This window comes from Culicoides brevitarsis, chromosome 2 (assembly GCF_036172545.1).
Source record: "Culicoides brevitarsis isolate CSIRO-B50_1 chromosome 2, AGI_CSIRO_Cbre_v1, whole genome shotgun sequence".
Taxonomy (NCBI): Eukaryota; Metazoa; Arthropoda; class Insecta; order Diptera; family Ceratopogonidae; genus Culicoides; species Culicoides brevitarsis.
The window spans coordinates 23,772,231-23,793,777 of record NC_087086.1 but is presented as its reverse complement, the minus strand read 5'-3'; the positions used below and the strand labels follow the sequence as shown (position 1 = coordinate 23,793,777).

At 35.5% G+C, this 21,547-nt stretch overlaps 4 protein-coding genes across 4 annotated transcripts; all 4 read left to right on the top strand.

Moving 5' to 3' along the window:
- The first annotated feature begins 946 nt into the window (after window positions 1-946).
- Window positions 947-1,868, top strand: LOC134828785 (very long chain fatty acid elongase AAEL008004-like). Its single transcript, XM_063841771.1, has 3 exons — window positions 947-1,270; window positions 1,328-1,627; window positions 1,689-1,868. Exons 1-3 carry the CDS (start codon window positions 947-949, stop codon window positions 1,866-1,868), a joined length of 804 nt encoding a protein of 267 aa, XP_063697841.1.
- A 252-nt stretch (window positions 1,869-2,120) lies between these two features.
- Window positions 2,121-3,259, top strand: LOC134828784 (very long chain fatty acid elongase AAEL008004-like). Its single transcript, XM_063841770.1, has 3 exons — window positions 2,121-2,444; window positions 2,503-2,802; window positions 3,023-3,259. Exons 1-3 carry the CDS (start codon window positions 2,121-2,123, stop codon window positions 3,257-3,259), a joined length of 861 nt encoding a protein of 286 aa, XP_063697840.1.
- A 483-nt stretch (window positions 3,260-3,742) lies between these two features.
- LOC134832032 (very long chain fatty acid elongase 7-like) lies at window positions 3,743-4,783 on the top strand. The gene is made up of 3 exons (XM_063845919.1): window positions 3,743-4,054; window positions 4,115-4,414; window positions 4,474-4,783. The coding sequence occupies exons 1-3, from the start codon at window positions 3,881-3,883 to the stop codon at window positions 4,702-4,704; spliced, it is 705 nt and encodes a 234-aa protein (XP_063701989.1). The 5' UTR covers window positions 3,743-3,880; the 3' UTR covers window positions 4,705-4,783.
- Window positions 4,784-6,156: 1,373 nt separating this feature from the next.
- LOC134831932 (laminin subunit alpha) lies at window positions 6,157-21,167 on the top strand. The gene is made up of 11 exons (XM_063845772.1): window positions 6,157-6,652; window positions 7,993-8,139; window positions 9,500-10,124; window positions 10,192-10,401; window positions 10,574-10,984; window positions 11,049-12,441; window positions 12,500-14,340; window positions 14,401-15,115; window positions 15,177-15,475; window positions 15,536-15,817; window positions 15,883-21,167. Exons 1-11 carry the CDS (start codon window positions 6,434-6,436, stop codon window positions 20,808-20,810), a joined length of 11,070 nt encoding a protein of 3,689 aa, XP_063701842.1. The 5' UTR covers window positions 6,157-6,433; the 3' UTR covers window positions 20,811-21,167.
- Window positions 21,168-21,547: the final 380 nt, after the last annotated feature.

Genomic DNA, 21,547 nt, shown 5'->3' with positions numbered 1-21,547 from the left:
TTATTGAGGTAGATAGACAATCCTTGATTTTTAATCAAACGCTAAATGTCTTTCGACTACCTCAATAATAACAGTTTTGAGAGAACTTCCGAAACAGAAAGACGTGAAGTTATACAGCATTTCTGAATTTATTTATTTGATAATCAAAAATTTAGTAAGTTTAAGGTTTTCTAGTAACTTAAGTATATAATTTAATTTAATACAAGATATAAAATATGAAACAAGATTTTAGAGTAAAAATATTCTAAAAACTATAAACTCCATCGATGAAAAATTATGCATTTAAAAAAAATATTTTTTTTTTAGTTATTGAGGTTTGTTTCGTTTTTTTTTTTTGTCGTATAAGTGATTAATAAATCCTTCGACGTTTTAAAAATTATGCAGTTATCTTTTGAACACGTCAAAAACCGTGCAATGACCTTGAAAAAAGTGTTAAGGGTATTCCAAAAAGTCTTTTTGTTTTGTGTTATTTATTTATTTAAATTCACGAAATAAAAAGCATTATTTATCAAATTAGAAATTAAAAATTTTCCCATTATAAGACACTAGATGTAGTTTTAAAATTAGATCATATTTTTGTCGTAAATTTTATTTTGAAAAATAGTTCAAAAAATTAAAAAATTGTTCAAAATAATTTTATAATTGTGCAAAAAAATTCAAACCAAAAACTAAAAGTCTTTGTTGTAGAACATTTTTAACGACTTACCTTACTCTTTTTGTTTCATTGAATTTTCGACTTTTCAACTAGAGCAAGGATTTAAAAAGAATTTGGGGCGGCCTTATAGTTATTTTAGAAAAAAATGATAGGAAAAAACGAGAAACAAGCCAAATTTTTATGCATTTTTTTGTTGCAAAAAATTTGTTAATGTATTTCGAGAAAAAACTCTTCTTGATTAGTTATTTTGCGTATTTCAAACAGAAAAGACACCTAACTGAAGGCAACAAAATGATGGAAGTTTACAGAAATTGGGAGCACTACGTATTTGTTGAGTTGGCAGATCCGAGATTAAATTCGTGGCCTTTCATGCGTACTCCATGGAAAGTTTTTGCACTGGTTGGATTCTACTATCTCTTCGTGAGATATTTGGGGCCAAGATTAATGAAGAACCGGAAGCCGTTTAAACTTCAGAAAATCTTAATTATCTATAATGCGATGCAAGTGTTGATCAATTTTGTCCTCGTATTGCCAGGATTTTATATGTATGCCACTGGAAGGTATAGCTTGTTTTGTGAGCCAATCAATAGATCACGAAGTCCCGAAGCTATGATGGTAAAGATTTTTTTTTTGTTAAATTTAATTTTTATTTTTATTCCATTAATTTTGTAGATTGTTCATGCTGTTTATTGGTTCTTCCTGTCAAAGGTTGTGGAACTTCTTGATACGATTTTCTTTGTGTTGCGCAAAAAAGATAATCAAATAACCTTTTTGCACGTTGGTCATCACAGTGCAATGGTTTTGCTAACTTGGTGTGGTATCAAATATTTTCCAGGAGGTCATTTTACCTTTGGAGGGGCTCTCAACGCTTTCGTTCATGTCATTATGTACACTTATTACATGGTTGCCGCAATGGGACCAAAATATCAAAAATACTTGTGGTGGAAAAAATATATTACAAAAATTCAATTGGTAAGTTTTATGCAAAATTTGATTGCAAAATCTTTTCTTTAACAGAGAATTTTAATTTCAGACTCAATTTTTAATTCAAATAATCCATTTTTCGCAAATTTTCATTTTTGATTGTGGTTTTCCACAATGGGTGGCCTTAATAGCATTACCAAATGGTCTCTTCCTCGTTGACATGTTTTGTGAATTTTACAAAAAAGCGTACATCGAAAAAGAAAAAGCCAAAAATAATAAGATTCACTGAGCTCAAAAGCCAATTAAAAGGTTATTTGTATTAATTTTTGCAAGAAATTTCTACAAAATTAAATTAATATTCAATCAAAATTTCAACGGTTTTTCAAATTAATGTGGCTACCATGAATTTATCCTTGAGGAACATTTTTTAGTAAATAACATGTTATATTTATATTCAAAAAAAGGTGAAGACGGACGTAGATTATTTTTTTTATATTAGTGTTGAACCAGCTAGCAGAAGAAACAGACGTAACAAGAAACAATGTCTGAATTATATTCAAGGTGGGCTCACCACGCGTTCATTGAACTGGCAGATCCTAGGACAACTTCTTGGCCTCTCATGCAAACTCCATGGCGGATTCTTTCAATTATCGGACTTTATTTGATGTTTGTGATGTATTTGGGACCGAGATTAATGAAAAACCGAAAACCTTTCAAATTACAAAAAATATTGGTTTTTTACAATGCAATCCAAGTGTTAATCAGCTTGTCACTCGTATGGCCAGGACTTTACCTCTATGCATCCGGAACGTATAGTTTATCGTGTCAACCAGTAGACAGATCCCGAAATGCGGTCGCAATGAAGGTAAAAATTGTGCTGCTTTTCTAAGTAAGATTTTTAGATTTATTTCTCATCTTTGTAGGTCGCTCGTGCATTTTATTGGTACCACTTGGCAAAATTGACAGAACTACTTGATACGATTTTCTTCGTGTTGCGCAAGAAAGACAATCAAGTATCCTTTTTGCATGTTGTTCATCACAGTGGAATGTCATTGTTGACTTGGTGCGGTGTCAAATATTTTCCAGGTGGTCATTTATTGTTCGGAGGATTTATTAATTCCATCGTTCATGTCATTATGTACACGTATTACATGATTGCCGCAATGGGTCCAAAATACCAAAAGTACTTGTGGTGGAAAAAGTATATTACAAAAATTCAATTGGTAAGTTCCACAGGGCAATTAATTTCATTTTACTTAGATTTTATCGAAAAAATTAATAAAATGGGAAGACTTACAATTTTTTGAAACAAAAATTATGAAAAATGTAAAAATAATCATTTGACGTCCAAAAACTTGTTTTCTCCCAAAATCTAATCGAAATTCTAAAAAAAGAAAATATTTTATTAAATTATGATACCAAAATAATCTTTTTTTTTTCTAGATACAATTCGTACTAGGCGTTGTACATTTTTCTCAAATTTTCATTTTTGATTGTGGATTCCCGAAATGGATTGCTGCTGTAATTTTACCCAATGGCTTTTTTATGTTTGACATGTTTAGTGATTTTTATAAAAAGGCGTACATCACAAGAAAGGAAGCGGAGCAAAAGGCATTACTAATGAAGGATCAACAGATTAGAGAAATTGAAACTGATAATGATAAGCAAAAGGTCCACTAAGTTTTTTATGTTAGTAGTTTAATCACTTATGTTATTTTTTTTTTAAATAAATTCATCATTTTATAAAGTTAAAAAAATAAAAGTGTTTCTTTTTTACTTTTACACTTTATGACACCAACAAGACTAGAATGTCCACTTTTTAAACGAATGCAAAAATTAACTTTAAATATCTAATGAAACCTGTTTATTAGTGTATGTATCATCCGCGAGACGACGAACTTCACTTGACCGTGAATTTTTGCACGGTCAAAATTTGTTTATCTATACTTTAAACAGGTTTAAGAAGTTCATCGTTTGTTTAAATTTGGCGAATTTTATGACGTACGATATTTGCATAGGATGTTTCCGTATTTCTTAGCCTTGTAAAAGTTTCGTGAATATATATTTTATTCTTTTTTCACTTAGTTTTTTGGAACATCTTCGCAATACCAGACGTCTTTTCTGCAAGAATAAAGAAAAAAAATGTTTGAAGACACAAAATTTGGACGGTGGTATCGGTACGTGTTGACTGATCTTGCAGACCCGAGAACAAACCACTGGCCTCTAATCAGTGGTTTAGTGCCACTAGTAGCAATCCTTATAATATGGGTTAGTTTTGTTTTGTCATGGGGCCCAAGACTGATGGCCAACCGGAAGCCTTTTCAACTGCAAAAATTGATGGTTGTCTATAATGCGGTTCAAGTGATGATTAGTTTCGCACTAGTTTTGCCGGCAATCAACTACTGCTACGTCTTTGGAACATATAGTCTTACATGTGAGCCAGTTGATAGGTCACGGAGTCCGATTGCCATGAAAGTAAGTAGTTTGAAAATTTTGTCTTAAAATAACTAAAATGATCGCTGACTCATATTTTAGATTGCCCGCAGTGTTTATTGGTATTACCTTGCAAAGCTCACCGAGCTGCTCGATACAGTGTTTTTCGTGTTGCGTAAAAAGGACAATCAAGTCTCTTTTTTGCACATTGTACATCACGGAGGCATGCCTATTTTTGCATGGTACGTTACAAAATACATACCGGGCGGCCAAATTATGCTCACAGGAGCCCTTAATTCGGTAGTCCATGTCATTATGTACACATATTACATGATTGCCGCAATGGGTCCAAAATATCAAAAGTACTTGTGGTGGAAAAAATATATTACGACAATTCAATTGGTAAGATTCGGAAAATTGTGTAAAAAGAAATTGTTTGTTATTTTTTTTTTCGTTTCCAGATTCAGTTCGTTATGGCCGCCATCCACTTTTCTTTAATTTTTGTATTCGATTGTGGCTTTCCAAGGTACGTCGGACTCGTAGCATTACCAAATGCTTTCTTTATGTTCGACATGTTCAGTGATTTCTACAAAGCAGCATACAAACAGAAAATGAAAAATAAATTAGATGTGAATGGTAATCAACTTACCAAAGAATTGAACCAGGAAACTGAGAAAATGAAGGTTCATTAGAGGCAAAATTTTAGTGATGAGTTAAATTTTTAGTTTTTTAAAATAAGTTTGTTAACTTTTAAGCTTAAAGCCGTTCCAAATAGAATTTAATAATTTTATACCGATATCTCATTTAATAATCCAAAAATTGAGTGGGCCACGACAGAGTTATACAATGTCTCAATTGAGACGAAAATTTTCGATTTTGCGGCTTTCACACTTTTTTTTAAATGTATATAAAAACATCATAAAAAGTATGAAAAACTTTGAACAAAAAAATATTATTTTTTCCTATTTGAATATTATTATTTTGTCATCCATTTTAAATATTTGCAAATCTTTAAACAAAATAAGTTCTATTTGGAAAGGCCTATATTAGAAATTTATTTATTTTTAAGCGAATGACTTACACTTATTTAGGGGAAGAAGAGTATAAAATAAACATTTTTAATTACAAATTAAAATTTAGTTTTCAAATTTGATCCAAAACTTAAAGAAATCTTCTTAAAAAATTTTTGTTTTTATTTTTTTTTGTTCATTTAAATTGCAATGGAAGATTTTGTTTGAATTTTTTTCACACATAAGGCCGCTCCAAATTTTTTTTGAACTTTTTGTCCCATGCCCCATTTCAAAAGTCGAAAATCCAATGGGGCAAAATAAAAAAAAAGTTGAAAATATCATCAAAATTGACCGTTTTTGGTCCTTTTTCATAGTTTTTCAAGAATTTTCAAGAATTTTTTTTTAAAAAAATTAATTTTTAAGAATTTTTGTATTGAAAAACGAAATTTAACTTAATTTTTTTCTCAAATTATTTTTCAAAATTTTTGACAGTTTTTTTTATGAAATTTTTTTGTTGAAATTTTTAACTTGAAATACTCTTATATCAATTTTAAATTATCAAATCTCAATATAGACCATAAAAACAACTAAAATATTCATTAATGATCAAAAATTGTTTGAATTTTGTCATTTTGTATGAAAAAGTATTTCAAAAATTTTTTTTTTATTTTTTTGCCCCCCCCCCCCATTTTGAAAAATAGTTTTTGGGACAAAAAGTTCGAAAAAAATTTGGAGCGGCCTAATTTACAAAAAATTAAAAATATAATTTTTTCGATTTTCTTATATTTGCATTGAAAATTTTCAATTTTTTATGACTTACGAAATTAAAGTTATCATAATCACTTTTCATAGTACAAAAAATACACCTGTATTTCATTCAGTAAAGTAAGTATTCATTGATCCTCGTTACTTTCTCTCTTTCTTATGATCGTGTCATTCATTCACGAAACTCCATTCATTTCTCTCTGTTTTGAATTCTTATCACTGTTGCATTTGCCGGCCGATTTTTGTTCTTTTCCCAACTTCTAGTAAACATCGCACGAGATGATCATATGTTTTTGCCGAAGCTTCATTCGTTCTTGGTATAAATTCTGGTGCACTGTTCATTTCGCCTCAGTTGAGCGGAGACAATTGGATTATTCACTTCTAAAAAGAAAAGAAGGAAAGAAGTGAAACATAAAATATAATAAAATAAGAATTTTTATACATACAACATACTACATAGAAATATTGAACAAAAAAAAAGAAACATTAATTTTGTGTGTGTGTGCGTACCACCAAGAAGACTCTGCATCTTGAGTGCAGATGATTTCAGTGTTAATTCACAAAAAATACATATGAAATAATGAAAAAGATCTAAAAAATAAAAAAAAAGTGTAATACAAAGAAAGAAAAAAGTTTACTTAATAAAATGTGGGTTTCGTTACTGCTCTTAGTGGCGGCCCTTTTACCAGCGACTACGATCGCGGAATTGACTCCACCATATTTCAACTTGGCCGAAGGACGGAAAATTCATGCATCAGCAACATGCGGTGTAGATACCGATGGTCCCGAGCTTTATTGTAAGCTTGTGGGTGCAAATACCGAAAACGAACAGGATACTGCGAAATATGAAGTTATTCAGGGACAGGTAGGTTTTATAAAAATTAGCAATTAATGCTTTAAAGAAAATTAACGCTTTCAAAGGGTCTTAAAGGGAAGCTTATAAGCCCACATGCTTTTTTTAAACGGAAGTTACATGTACATATGTACGAGTTTGTACATGAAAAAAAAAATTCTTATCACACTTGAACTCGAATTTGACTCTCATTATGTGTTAAATATGGAAAAATATAAAGATTGTGATGAATTTTAACAACAAGATGCTGATAAAAAAGTGATTTTTTTTTTAAATAGGCCTTTTAGTTATATAAGTGAAGTTACAATTTTAATTTTTAAATAATTTCAATTAAGGCTATCCTAAAAGTTTTGTCCGAATCCGTAAGATGACTAAAAGTGTTTTACTTTTTGTGTTTTACATCGCTTCGTAGTAGTTTTTTTTCAAAAGAATTGAATTAAAATTCAAAAAAAAATGATTATTTTCTTAATTTTTTCTTGTCAAAAAATTTAAAAAAATATTTCAGCGATTCAAAAAATTTCAAATTTTCAAATTTCAAAAAATTCTTAAAAATGTCAAAGTAACAAAAAAATTCATTTTAATTGCTGCATTCATTAATACATCCATCGAAATTTGCTCCACATTTTATTCCATTTTTTGTCGTTGTTCGCCCAAAAGGCATGAAATTATGTTTCCAACTTCAAACAACGACAAAATCATTTATATTTTCTACAAAACGTACAAAGATTTTTTTAAAAATATACTCGTGTGTGAGATCATATACGAAAGACGATAACATAAACTGATTATAAAAATAAAAAAAAAATATTTTTGACCGAAATTCTTTTTCGAAACAGAATGAAGTGAAATAAAAAGTCTTCGTAATTTTGAATTAAAGTGCATTTTTTCGAATTATGAAATTTCATTAAAGTTGATTTCTAAAAATTACTGATTTTTTTTAAATATATTCTATAATAATTAACACATGACGGACAGACAAGAAAATTTAGTTCTCCCAAAAACACTTTTTAATTTTGTTATTTAATACATATATCATGTTTCTGTTAGAAAATGACGATGAAGAAGACATAACAACAACAATAACACACACACTCACATGTGTTAAATGCCTTCATCATCAATGATGCACTCTTCTAAGTCACTTTTACGTCTTTCAAATGTTTAGTAACAATAAGCAAAGGCATAAAAACGCATTAATGAAAATGTTGTGCATACGCATGTGTGTGTTTTGTGAATGAGTTAATGACCTTTTTTCTCACAAAATCTTGTTTTTTTTTTACTTTACGAGTCAAATTCGAGTTTTTTTAAAATCTTTAAAAAATTTTTAATTTAAATTAAATTTTCAATTGTAGGTTTGTGACTATTGTGATCCAAAAGATCCACAAAAATCGCATCCGGCTGAATATGCAATCGATGGAACGGAAAATTGGTGGCAGAGTCCTCCATTATCACGTGGCATGAAGTACAATGAGGTCAATTTAACGATTGATTTCGGACAGGTAAGATAACATATATTTTAATTTTTTTTAATTTTTTCAAATTAAGTTCTTGTCTCAATTTTATTTTTTTTTTTCTAATTTATTTACTCCAAAGTTAAGAAATTACATACTCGCTCTTATCAGTAACAAGTTTCCGGCTACAATACATAATCAGCGTATTTATGATTATCACATTACACTGAAATTAAAATGACTATTATTAAGCATATTTTATATTATTAAAGTATTTTTCTTTGAACACTTTGTCAGCGAATAACTCAAGATTGTGATTCTTAAAGTTTTTATTTCTAGATCGACTAGTTAAGAATTATTTTCAGTCATATTTTTTATACATTTTTAACTTTTATCGACTTTTCACACTGAAACCTGATCGAACAACAAGCCATTTGTCTGTTCACTTCGTTTAATTGTAATTATTTTGCATGCTATAATTTTTGTTGTTGAAATAAAATAAATACATAAAGACTTAAACCACAACGAGACGTCTCACATGTAACAATGTTGCGGTTAGCAGATTTATATTTTCAATAAATGAAACGATTATTCACTTTTTATTAACTTATATTACGCTGCATGTGCGGTAATTCTGCTGACTTTTGTTTAATTAAAGTTCAAATATCGACATACAAAAATGTTAACTCGTTAAAAAAAAGTTTGTAGTTGTTCGTTTATTTTAGTTTTGTCAGGGAAAAAAAGAAAATGGGAAATTTTGTGATATTTTTTGATTAAAAATATCAAAAACAACAAAGTGAACTTGGTTTATTTTAAACTTAAGAGAAAAACTAAGTTATTTATTTTGTAAAAAATTTGAAAATATTAATCGAATGTCAAAAAACATTAAAACCAGCAAAAAATTGAAAAACAAATTATTCCCGTTTATCGAAATCCTGACAGGAATTGCAAGTATAAAATTTTTTCACCCAAATTTCTAAGAAAAAAGTTATGAAAATATATAGATTTGTTGCTCTAAAAATACATACAAGTGCACTAACAATAATAAAATTTTAAGATTTATGATTTGTGCATTTAACAAACCAACAGCTGTGAAGTTGTAAAGTGTATTTTTGTTCTGGTTTTATTTTATTTTTACTTCTCCATATAGAAACATGTAAAAAACTCATGAATAAGAGTAAGAATGTCTCAAAGAAAAAAACGATTCATTGATGATTTTGTAATCTTTTGTTTATGACTCAATGTTCGTTTAAACAATTTCGAAAAAATAAATGAAATTTAATTGTTCTGTATTTCGCTTCTCAATTGATTTCAATGAAATGCGTAACTCAAACACATACAACGTTGAGACATGAACGACGCGCGTTAATTAACACAATTTTGATATGATTCTTTTTTTTTATTCCAGGAATTTCATGTCGCGTACTTGTTCATTCGTATGGGTAACTCTCCGCGTCCCGGCTTGTGGACCTTGGAGAAATCTAACGATTATGGCAAGACCTGGACTGCTTGGCAACACTTTTCCGACTCACCTGCCGATTGTGAGACATATTTTGGCAAAGATAGTTTGCGTCCCATCACCGCTGATGACAATGTCATTTGTACGACGGAATATTCGAAAATTGTGCCCTTGGAAAATGGAGAAATTCCCGTGACTCTTTTGACGGGTCGTCCATCCGCCAACGATTATTTCAACTCACCCACATTGCAAGAATGGACGCGTGCCACGAACGTTCGTATCAGGTTGTTGCGTACCAAGAATTTGTTAGGTCACTTGATGTCTGTCGCCAGGCAAGATCCTACCGTTACTCGACGTTATTTCTACTCAATCAAGGATATTTCTATTGGTGGTCGGTGTGTCTGCAATGGACACGCAAGCACTTGTGGCTTGTTGGATGCCAAGGATCCCGCGAGAACGTTAGCTTGTTTCTGTCAACATCACACATGCGGTACGCAATGTGACAAGTGTTGTCCTGGATTTGAGCAAAAGAAATGGCGACAAAATACAAAGTCACAACCTTTTGTTTGTGAACGTAAGTTTTCTTTCAAATGAATTTTTAAAAAAATTGTAAGTTGATAATTTTTATCACACATTTTTAGCTTGCAACTGTCACGGACACTCAAGTTTGTGCGAATATGACGAAGACGTTGATAACAAAGGACTCTCATTGGACATACATGGAAATTACGAAGGCGGTGGTGTTTGTCAAGATTGTCAACATAATACCGAAGGCATCAATTGTAACAAGTGCAAACCAACATTCTATCGTCCTTATGGAAAATACTGGAATGAAACTGATGTTTGTCAACGTAAGTTTAAAAAGAAATCGCTGAAAACAGACTTAAACACATTTTTCGTGTGAATTGAAATTACTAAGGGTGATGTGAAGAAAATGACCAATTTCCATGAAAAATTCACGCGAAAAATAATTTTTGTTGATAACAAACAAATTTATGTATTTTTTTATTCGCTTTTCCGTAGCTTGCAATTGTAATTTCCATTATTCCACTGGAAACTGCGAAGAAGAAACCGGTCGTTGTGAATGTCGTAAGGAATTCGAAAGTCCCAATTGTGATCGTTGTTCTTACGGACATTTTGGTTATCCCGATTGTCGTCCTTGCGAGTGCAACCTCGAGGGCACGGATAAATACCAGTGCGAAGCTGTCGATGGTAAATGCCCATGTAAACCGAACTTTGCTGGAGATCATTGTGACCAATGTGCGGCTGGATACTACAACTTTACAGCTTGTGAGGCATGTGAGTGTAACCCAATCGGATCCACGGATTATGAATGTGAACAAGAATCGGGTCAATGTACGTGCCGATCAAACTACGCGGGAAAACAATGTGACGTCTGCAAAGATGGTTATTATAACTATCCAGATTGTACTTGTAAGTTGGATGATTTTTTTTTTTAATAAAATTGTGACGGTCAATTTATTTAATTTTCTTGTAGATTGCAATTGTGACTTGCAAGGTACTGTGGAGTCAATTTGCGACAAGGATAATGGAAAGTGCATTTGTCGTCCTGGCTATGGCGGTGCTCGATGTGACAAATGTCTCCCCGGATATTTCGGTTATCCCGATTGTGTTCCTTGCAATTGCTCGACTGCAGGTAGTGTTTCAACTGTTTGCGATCATACTGGACGTTGTCCTTGCTTGTCCAACTTCGGAGGAAAACAGTGTACGTCATGTCAAGCCGGTTATTACCAATATCCTGAATGTATTACGTGTAATTGCGACCCACATGGCTCAATCGGTATCTCGTGTAATAACGAAGGACAATGTCAGTGTGCCAATAACTTTGATGGAAAACAATGTAACTCGTGTAAAGAAGGATTCTACAATTATCCTGCATGTGAGGAGTGTAATTGTGATCCTGCTGGTGTTATTGCCAAGTTTGCCGGTTGCGGATCTGTGCCAGCTGGTGAATTGTGTCAATGTAAGGAACGTGTCCAAGGTCGCATTTGTAATGAATGTCGTCCGTTATACTGGAACTTGAATGCCACGAACTTCCACGGTTGCGAAGAATGTGATTGCTTCATTGAGGGAACAATTGGTGCTTTGGATACGTGCGACACCAAAACCGGTCAGTGTACTTGCAAACCATCTATTACGAGCAGAAATTGCGGCGAATGTAAGGACGGATCGTTTGATTTGTTTGGCGGAAGTTTGTTCGGTTGCAAGGATTGTGGTTGCGATATCGGTGGCAGTGCTCATGGAGTTTGTCAAAAGGTTACGGGACAATGCAAGTGTCATCCACGTGTTTCAGGTCGTACTTGCAATCATCCACTCACGACTCATTACTACCCAACATTGTACCAGTTCCAATTCGAGTATGAAGACGGTTACACCTCGTCAGGATCACAAGTTCGTTACCAATACAATGAAAACTTGTTCCCTGAGTTCAGTAAGAAAGGATATGCCGTGTTCTCACAACTTCAGAACGAGGTAATTAACGAAGTGAACATTTACAAGTCCTCCGTGTATCGTCTTGTTATCCGTTATAACAATCCTACGGAAGAAAACATCGTTGGATCAATACTCATCACATCTGATAATCCATTAGAAGATGAGCAACGTGCCAAAGTTGTTTTCAAACCAACGACGACACCTCAATTTGTGACAGTTTCTGGCACCAAGGGAGATATTCCATCACCAGTCGTTCTCGATCCAGGCCGCTACCAAATTTCAATGAAATCGGACACACCAAATTTATTGCTTGATTACTTTGTTTTGTTGCCTGCTGCCTACTATGAAGCTTCAATCCTCACAAGAAACATTGAGACACCGTGTGAAGTTGGTGGTACTAGTCTATGTCGTCATTACCAATATCCTTCGGTGAAACAGTAAGACTTCTTAGTTTCTTTTTTTAAAACATTGATTAAATTATTTGTTTATTTTTAGATTCAATCCCACTTACACTCCTTTCATTACCGAAGGAAACGAAGCTTTCAAGCCACAGGACTTTTACAAAGACTACGAACATCTTGCTGCCATCAATGAAGATCAAATTCCTCTTCTCTCGAGCATCCAACCGCAACTTAATTACATGATGGACGTAAAGAATCACGGAAAATACGTTCTAGTTGTTGATTACATAACCGATAAAAATCTCACCGATGCTGCTATCCTTACGGTCAACCTTCGTGATGAGCCAGAACAGGATGGTGCCATTACTGTCTACCCTTGCTTGTACACTATGGTATGTCGTCAACCAATTGTCGATAAAGAGGCCCGTGAAAAGGTCTTCTATTTGGACGTTGGAGAAATTCGACCCATTGAAATTAATCGAGCAAGTGATATTGACATCGCCATCAAGTCGATCACGGCAATCCCGTATGAAGAATGGTCCACGGATTACATTACTCCTAGTCCTGTTTGCATTTATGAGGATGGAGTGTGTGTTCAATCAAACTTCCAATCTGCGCCGGAAGCAAGAAAGGTCGACTTTGTCCCCGAAGATGTTGGAAGTGATGCTAATGAAACTCGACTAATGCATTTGGACCACGAAATGAAAACCATTTCAATTATGTCTACTGTTCCAGAGCCATCTCGGTATGTCGTTATTTTGCATTATAATCAGCCACATCATCCAAACTTCAACTTACACTACACGTTGACCACTGATCGACAAAACTATGACGGCAAAATTCACTTGAAACATTGTCCCTCATACGCTGGTTGCCGTCAACTCGTGACACAAGACAATGATCTAATTTGGTTCGAGATTGACGATGCTTTTACTTTTAATTTGACAAATACCTACAACAACAAGGACGTTTTCTTGAACAATCTCATCCTTGTGCCAGCCGATGTTTACAAAGAGACATTATTGCGCGAAGGAACCTACGATCAAACAAAAGAATTTATTCACAAGTGCGGTCAAGATCACTTCTACATTCCCTTGAATGCATCAGACTTCTGCAAGAACGCTGTCTTCTCTCTCACGACTGCATACAATGACGGTGCATTGCCTTGTAATTGCGACTACATCGGCTCAACAAGTTTCGAATGTGAGCCATTTGGAGGCCAATGTCAATGTAAGCCGAATGTTATTGGTCGTCAGTGCGATGCTTGTCGTACGGGATTCTACGGATTCCCTGATTGTAAGCCTTGCGACTGCCCGGTCACAGCATTGTGTGAAAAAGAAACTGGCGCATGTATTTGTCCAACACGTGTACGCGGAGAAAAGTGTAATGAATGTGAAGCTTTCACATATGGTTTTGATCCAATTATTGGTTGTGAGGAATGTGATTGTCATCCACAAGGTGTCTTGGGCGGAAACTTACAATGTGATTTAAATAATGGATCATGTCCTTGTCGTGAAAATATTGTTGGACGTAAGTGTGACTTGTGCGACTACGGTTATCACAGTTTCCCCGCTTGTCACATGTGTGACTGTAATCGTGATGGTACAACCTTTGAAATCTGCGATCAAACGGACGAACGTTGCTTCTGTAAGAAAAACGTAGAAGGCAGAAGTTGTGAACGTTGCAAGGAAGGAACGTACAATTTACAAAAAAATAATCCAGAGGGATGTACCAAATGTTTCTGCTTCGGAAAGACAACACGTTGCGAACAAGCTTATCTCAAACCGTTTAATGTTAGCATGTTAAATAATGTGACGGTTAATAAGATTAGTATGGATGGAGGCAAATTCGAGGTGCATCAATGGGAAGAAGATGTGGATCGTCAATTAAACGAGACATTGGTTAAAGTTGACTTTAATGTTGTTTCCGATGATCGTAAGTCTTTAATTCTAAACTATACATACTAGGTAATAACTAATAACAATTTTTTTTTAGTTCGAAATGGCAACACATACGTTGGGTGTGTTGATTATTTGTTGGCGCAAAACAACCACTTGTCATCGTATGGCGGTTATTTGACTTACAAAGTTTTCTTCGCCAATGGACCATTTGGATCTGCTATTATTGCACCTGACGTGATTCTGAAGAGCAACAAAACCTTCATTGTACATACAAATTATGAACAACCCGCACCACGTACCCTTTTCACGGGAGCTGTTCACTTTGTTGAAACCAATTTCCTTACATCAAACGGTCTTCCAGTCACACGTGAACAATTTATGACAATTTTGCGAGATCTTGATGCCATTTACATCCGTGCTTCTTACTGGCAAGATGGACTTGAAACAACTGTTTCTGACGTTTATCTGACTCTTGCTGATGAGGATCCAGACAGCTATCATGAATATCAAGCTTTGTCGGTCGAACGTTGTGAATGTCCTCCAGGATATCAAGGACTTTCATGTGAAGATTGTGCCCCAGGCTTTTATCGTGATCCTAATGGACCATATGGCGGATACTGTATTCCCTGTGATTGTCACGGACATGCTGATACTTGCGATTGTAACACTGGAATTTGCCAAAACTGCAAACACAACACAATGGGAGATCATTGTGACATGTGTATCGCTGGCTACTATGGTAACGCAACGCGAGGATATCCAGATGATTGTATGATTTGCGCTTGTCCACTTCCAGTGGAATCTAACAAGTAAGAAATATGAATTTTGCCAATTAATAATTTTTAAAAAATGTGATTTTTTTTCGTTTAGTTTTGCCACATCTTGTGAAGTTTCCGAGGACGGTTATCGCGTGCATTGTCAATGTAAAGAAGGCTATACTGGTGAAATGTGTCAAAGCTGTGCTCCAGGCTATTATGGTGAACCACAGATTGAAGGCGAATATTGTAAACCATGTCAATGCAATGGAAATATTGATCCAAGTCTTCCTGGTTCTTGCGACTCAGTTTCTGGAGAATGTCTTCTGTGTATGAATAACACAGCTGGTGCAGCTTGTAATTTGTGCGCCCCTGGCTATTATGGAGATGCTGTAACAGCAAAAGATTGTAAAAGTGAGGCGCAAGTGTTTCTTTTTTAATTTTCACGATATTACAACAAAATTTTTCGTTTAGGCTGCATTTGCGAAGAAATGGGAACACAACATTGCGACAATACGAACGGAAAATGCGAATGTTTACCGAATGTCATTGGTGATAGATGTGATCGTTGCGATTATGACCATTATGGCTTTGATTCTGGATACGGATGTACCAGTTGTGACTGCGGTGAAGCTTCTAATAGCACACAATGTAATGACCACACTGGTCAATGTCCTTGCAAACCTGGTGTAACAGGCAAATATTGTGATCGTTGCTTGCCAGGATATTGGAATTATAGCAAAGACGGGTGTGAACGTAAGCTTTAATAATTTCATAACTTTTAATTGAATTTTTCTTTAAATCGTCTATTTTGTTCATAGATTGCAAGTGTAACACTGAATTCTCTCGTGGTTTGGGATGCGATGCTCGTACTGGTCAATGTCAATGTCTTCCAGGAGTCGTTGGAGAGAAATGTGATCGTTGTCCCCATAGATGGGTATTGATTCCCGACGCCGGTTGCTTTGTCTGTGATGAGTGTCATCATGCTCTTTTGGACGTGACCGATCAGTTGCGCATTGATATTGATAGTGTAAAAGCAGAGTTCGAGGAGGCGTCACAACCTTATTTCACTGCACGAAAACTGGCTTACTATGAAGATGCTATTAAAAATCTTATTCCTGAGGTCAGTCGCTTGGATCCAAATGGCGTGAACTTGATGCCTTACGTAAACGAAATCAATAAACTGGTATCAGAAGCCAAAGTGTTGGAGAAGAAAGCCAATTATTCGGTAGATTATGTTACTGATGCCATTAAAGACGGAAATAAGGCTCAAGATAAAGCAAATAATGCCTTAGATGACTGTCGCTTGGTCAATAAAAATGCAAAGAACGCTGCTCGTGATGTTCAGCGTCTTGCTGATAGTTTCTATAGTGCTGAAAATCCAAAACTTGACTTGGCTCTCTCAGAAGCACAGAGCTTGTTAGATTTGATCAAGAAGGAAGATCAGTCCGTTGATGGTGCTGAGCAAAAGGAACGTTCCGAGACCGTTTTAGACGAAGTTAACGAATACGCAAAACCAGTACAAGAACAAGCTGATCGTTTAAAGCAATTGAAAGACGACATTGGTAAATTTGATGAACGTCTAGAAGATCTCTTTGTTCGTGCTGGAGAATCTCGCCAAAAGGCTGATGACGCAGAATTCCTGAACGGCAAAAATAAACGTTCTCCCTTGTCTGCCAAATTTGACACCATTTCTAACAGTACAAAACAAATGGACAAGAGTGTCGCTGATGGCAAAAACTTGATCAACGATGCTGATCGTGAATTAGAAAACGTCCACAAGGCTCACAATGAAATGGAAAACACTAATTTGGAGTTGAAAGATACAAATAATGGTGCTGAGAATGTTTTGGAAAAACAAGATGTTTCCTACAGCGATTTAAATGATTTACTTCGTAATGCTCAAATTCGTGCCGATGAGTTGCAAAACAATGCTGAACTTCTTGATCGTGAATATTCCGATGGAACATCGAACGCCGCACTTAAGGCAGCTCGTTCATACGACGATATTGTCGATACAGCTGATTTAGCACGTAAACTTGCTGAAACTGCATTGGCTGCTGCCACTAACGCCACTGATTTAACTGACGGTATTGGGGCACGTGCTGGATCATCGGACCAAGTTGCACGTGACTTGCTTAGCGGAGCTCGTGATTCATTGAAGAAGGTTCAAGTTGATCTTCAACCACATTTGGATGATTCAGCCAATAGTGTACAATCTATCAAAGACTTGAACAAAAAGAGTGACGATATGCTATTGGCCATTAATGCTGCTTTAGATGGTATTCCTCCAGAATCTCATGCCAAGATTTGGGATGATGCAATTGTGATGGCAGAAGATGCTGAAGACAGTGCTAATGACGATTTGAAAGCAATCAAACCGATTGTTAAAGAACTTCCAGAATCTCTCACTGTTGCACGCCAAATTCCGAAAGATATTGATGAGACAAGTAAATCAATTGGGCAAATCAATACTCATTTGGATCGTGTCAATAGCCAATTACCCGAAATCTTAAAACTGGATGAAGATGTTGGCAAAGCACAAGATCGTCTTGCAAGCAAATTGAGTCACATTACTGAACAAATCGAAGCTATCAAGCAGAATGTAAAACTGGCTCGTGAAAAGGCGAACGACATCAACGTTGGTTTGCAATTCTATCCAAATACCACACTAGAATTGAAGGCACCTGAGAACTTGGCAGTTTTATCAAATACCCAAGCTTCTGCATATTTCAAGACTGATCGACCGAACGGATTCTTGTTCTATTTGGGTAATGAAGCTAAGCACGGTGGTCGTCCAGGAAAGAATGAAGATTTCATGGAATTGGAATTAGAAAATGGTTATCCTGTATTGAACATCGACTTGGGTAACGGTCCTGAAAAAGTGATCGGAAAGAAATATGTTGCCGATGACAAATGGTATCAAGTAATTGTTGATCGTACTGGCAATAACGTAAAATTACAAATTCGCGATCAAGATGAAGATGGTGAAGAAATCTTCACGGAGACGCCATACGAGCTACCAGGAGACCAAAACTTATTTAACTGGGATGATAACAGTCGTATTTTCGTTGGAGGCTACCCACCAGATTACAAGATGCAAGATACTGTTAAATACAATTACTTTGCCGGACAAATTGAGGACTTTAGAGTTAACAATGAGCCTGTTGGTTTGTGGAACTTTGTTGATGGTCAAAGTAACACTGATGGAGCTTTAGAACGTGACCGATTATTGACTTCTGAAGTTCCCTCGAACGGTCTACGGTTTGGTGGAAATGGATTTGTTGCTTTAGATGCGAAACCATATCGTTTCAGTGATAAATCAAGTATATCGTTCAAATTCAAAGCTGCTCGTGACTCACCAGACGGTTTGTTATTCTATGCTGGAAGTGATAGACATCTTATTGCAGTCGAACTTGAAGATGGTGATGTCGTATTCCAATTCAAGTTGGGTGAAAAAGCTGAAAATGTCAAGATTAGAGCCTCGCAAAAACTCAACGATGATCAATGGCATCAAGTTGTTGCTGAACGTGATGGTCGCGTCGGAGTACTCACTGTTGATGATAACAGAATGTTCCAATCAGATGATGTATACACGACACAAGGTGGAAGTTATCTTGATGGATACTTGGAACCAACTGATGTCATGTACTTTGGTGGTTATCCAGGAAAAATTCCACATCCCGAAGTTAAATCAAAGAGCTTCGATGGTTGTATTCAAGATGTACAACTTGCTGGAACTGCTGTTGACCTCAACCGTAATTTGCGAGCTTTGGATGTTCGTCCAGGTTGTCCAGTAAAGACCTCTAGCATTTTGTCCTATAATCCCGGAGAAGTTGGCTACTTGAAGAACGAAAATCTTACTGCAAACAACAACTTTGTTATCAACTTAAAGTTCCGCACACGCGAAGATCGTGGTCTAATCTTCTTCGTTACCAATCCTGACCAAAGTGCTACATTCTCGTTGGCAATCGAAGATGGCATTCTTGTATTGAGAAGTAACAATGAAGAACTGAATACGGGCAAAAATCGTTACGATAATGGTGAATGGCATGTCGCTACTGCTACTCACCAAAGTAATCGCTTGCGGTTGTCTATTGATGATGTTTTCCAAGTTGAAAGTGAAGATCCACCAGCGCCATTGTATCTCCAGAACGGCGATATTTATTTCGGCGGTTTACCAAAAGGCTTCCGTGCCAAGTCTGGAACTGTCTCTACGGATGCCTACTTTTTGGGATGTATCAGCGATGTCACAATTAACAGTCAGCTTGTCAATTTCGCGCAGAGCGTTGATCGACAGAATGCCGTTTTGGATCAATGTCCTCGAGATCTTTTCGATTACGATCCACTTGCTGTGCCAACTTATTATCCCGATGGCCGCGTTGAACACAAATTGTCTCCTGAAGAGTACGAGAAAACAAAGAATAATCCAGATCATGCAGCTGGTCATATCGATTCGCGTTTCGGCGAAGATGACGATGACTTTAACAAAGTTGATCCAAGTGGCGAAGATGATAAATTGCCGATTAAACCAGTCTATGAGCCAACAACTCCCAAAACGACAACTACCACAACAACAAGACGTCCACGGCCTACCAAACGACCACTTCCCAAGGATGCGGTTTGCGCTTTATCACCAACTCCAGATCTCGATGTTGACTTTGATGCTGGCTGGCGTTTCGGTACTGGACAATATTCACGTGTTGAATTTGATGTGCAACAACGTAGCAAGAAACAGTACAGTATCACATTGGAGTTCAAATCAGGTAATCCGGACGGTCTCTTGTTCTATGCAAGCGATCAAAGACACACCGACTTCATTGCTGTCTATCTTCGAAACGGTCATATTCACCATACCTTCAATTGCGGTTCTGGAAAGAGCAATATGACCTCTGAGCTCCAATATAATGACAACGAATGGCACACTGTTAAGTTTACGCGTAGCGGCAACAAGGGCAAACTCATCGTGGATGACACTGATAGTACCGAAGGGGAGTCTTTGGGCACTGCTCGTACAATGCAACTTGTCTCGCCATACTATGTTGGTGGATTCACTGCCGAAGCTTTGGAAGATGTCGCTGTAAATCTTGCTCTGGAGAAGGACCACCTTGAGAAGAATCCCTTCTTCGGTTGCATCCGCAATATCAAATTAGGTGGCGACCCTATTGGAGAACCAAGTTCCATGAATAACGTTCAACCTTGCAGTGACAATATTGAGTCTGGTGTCTTCTTCGAAAATGGTTACGTGAAACTCCGCGAAAAGTTCCGCGTTGGCACAGAAACAAAGATTAGCTTTGACATAAAGCCACGCAGTCAAAACGGTTTCCTCATGTCTGTTCATGGCAAGAAAGCCTTCTTCATCATTGAACTGGTTAATGGTACAATTCACTTTAGCGTCGATAATGGCGAGGGTCCAATTGTTGCCAAATTCGAACCGGAAGAAGGTGAAAATTACTGCGACGGGGAATGGCGCACGATTATTGCAACCAAATCTCTTTTCCTCACAACAATTGCAGTCAATAATGTTGTCTCTGAACCAGCTATAGGTAATTCGGACAGTACTTCGACCGATACAACTCGGCCTCTCTTCTTGGGTGGCCATCCACATATTAAGAAATTGAGAGGATTGACAGTTCGTACACCGTTCCAAGGTTGCATTCGTAACGTCAAAATTAGGGATGTACCGGAACCAATTACGCCCAAGATGATTGTTGGCAATGTTCAAGCTGGGGTTTGTCCATTGACCTAAAACCTTCCAATATGACCCTGCTATTTCTTTACCTGGACTTTTCACTTTTGGATTCTGAAATGAAAAAACGACTATTGAATGACATTGAAATTTTTGATCCCAGATGAAGGATTACATGGATCATTCATTGTCATGAAAGAAAAATCACTTTATCGCAATTGAAAGTGGGACTTTTCAGTTTTTGTTTTTATTAAACATTTATCAATAAATTTCAATTAAAAGCAATCCGCATCCAATTTTCCAATTTTGAAATATGTAGGTTTCAAAAAAATAGTCTTCAATTTTTCACGAGCAATATTAAAACATCCTACTTTCAATGGCGAACATTCATATTTTTTAAGCTTTCTTTTTTAAAAAATGTTTCAAATTTAAGCCAACAAATTTTGTGTGGATTTGTGACTTTTATTTAGAACCATTGCATAGTGTAAAAAATCAAGTTTTATTCGAAAAATGATTTTTTATTCTAAAATAATTCATGTCTTATTTTTCATATATTTTCTTCTTAATTTTAAGTAAAACAATTAATAATGGTTTAAATTTTTAAAACATTTTCATCGAAAAAAAATATGTGAAAGTGTATTAAAATTTTTTTCCAATTTATAAAAATGATGCAAATTGATTTGGTTTATTTCATAAACATTCAAAAGTGTGGAAACGGAGTTTTAGGAAATAAATCATTTCCAAATTTGTATATTTTCTATTTTTTGTATTTTTAATAAGCGTATGAATGTCATATA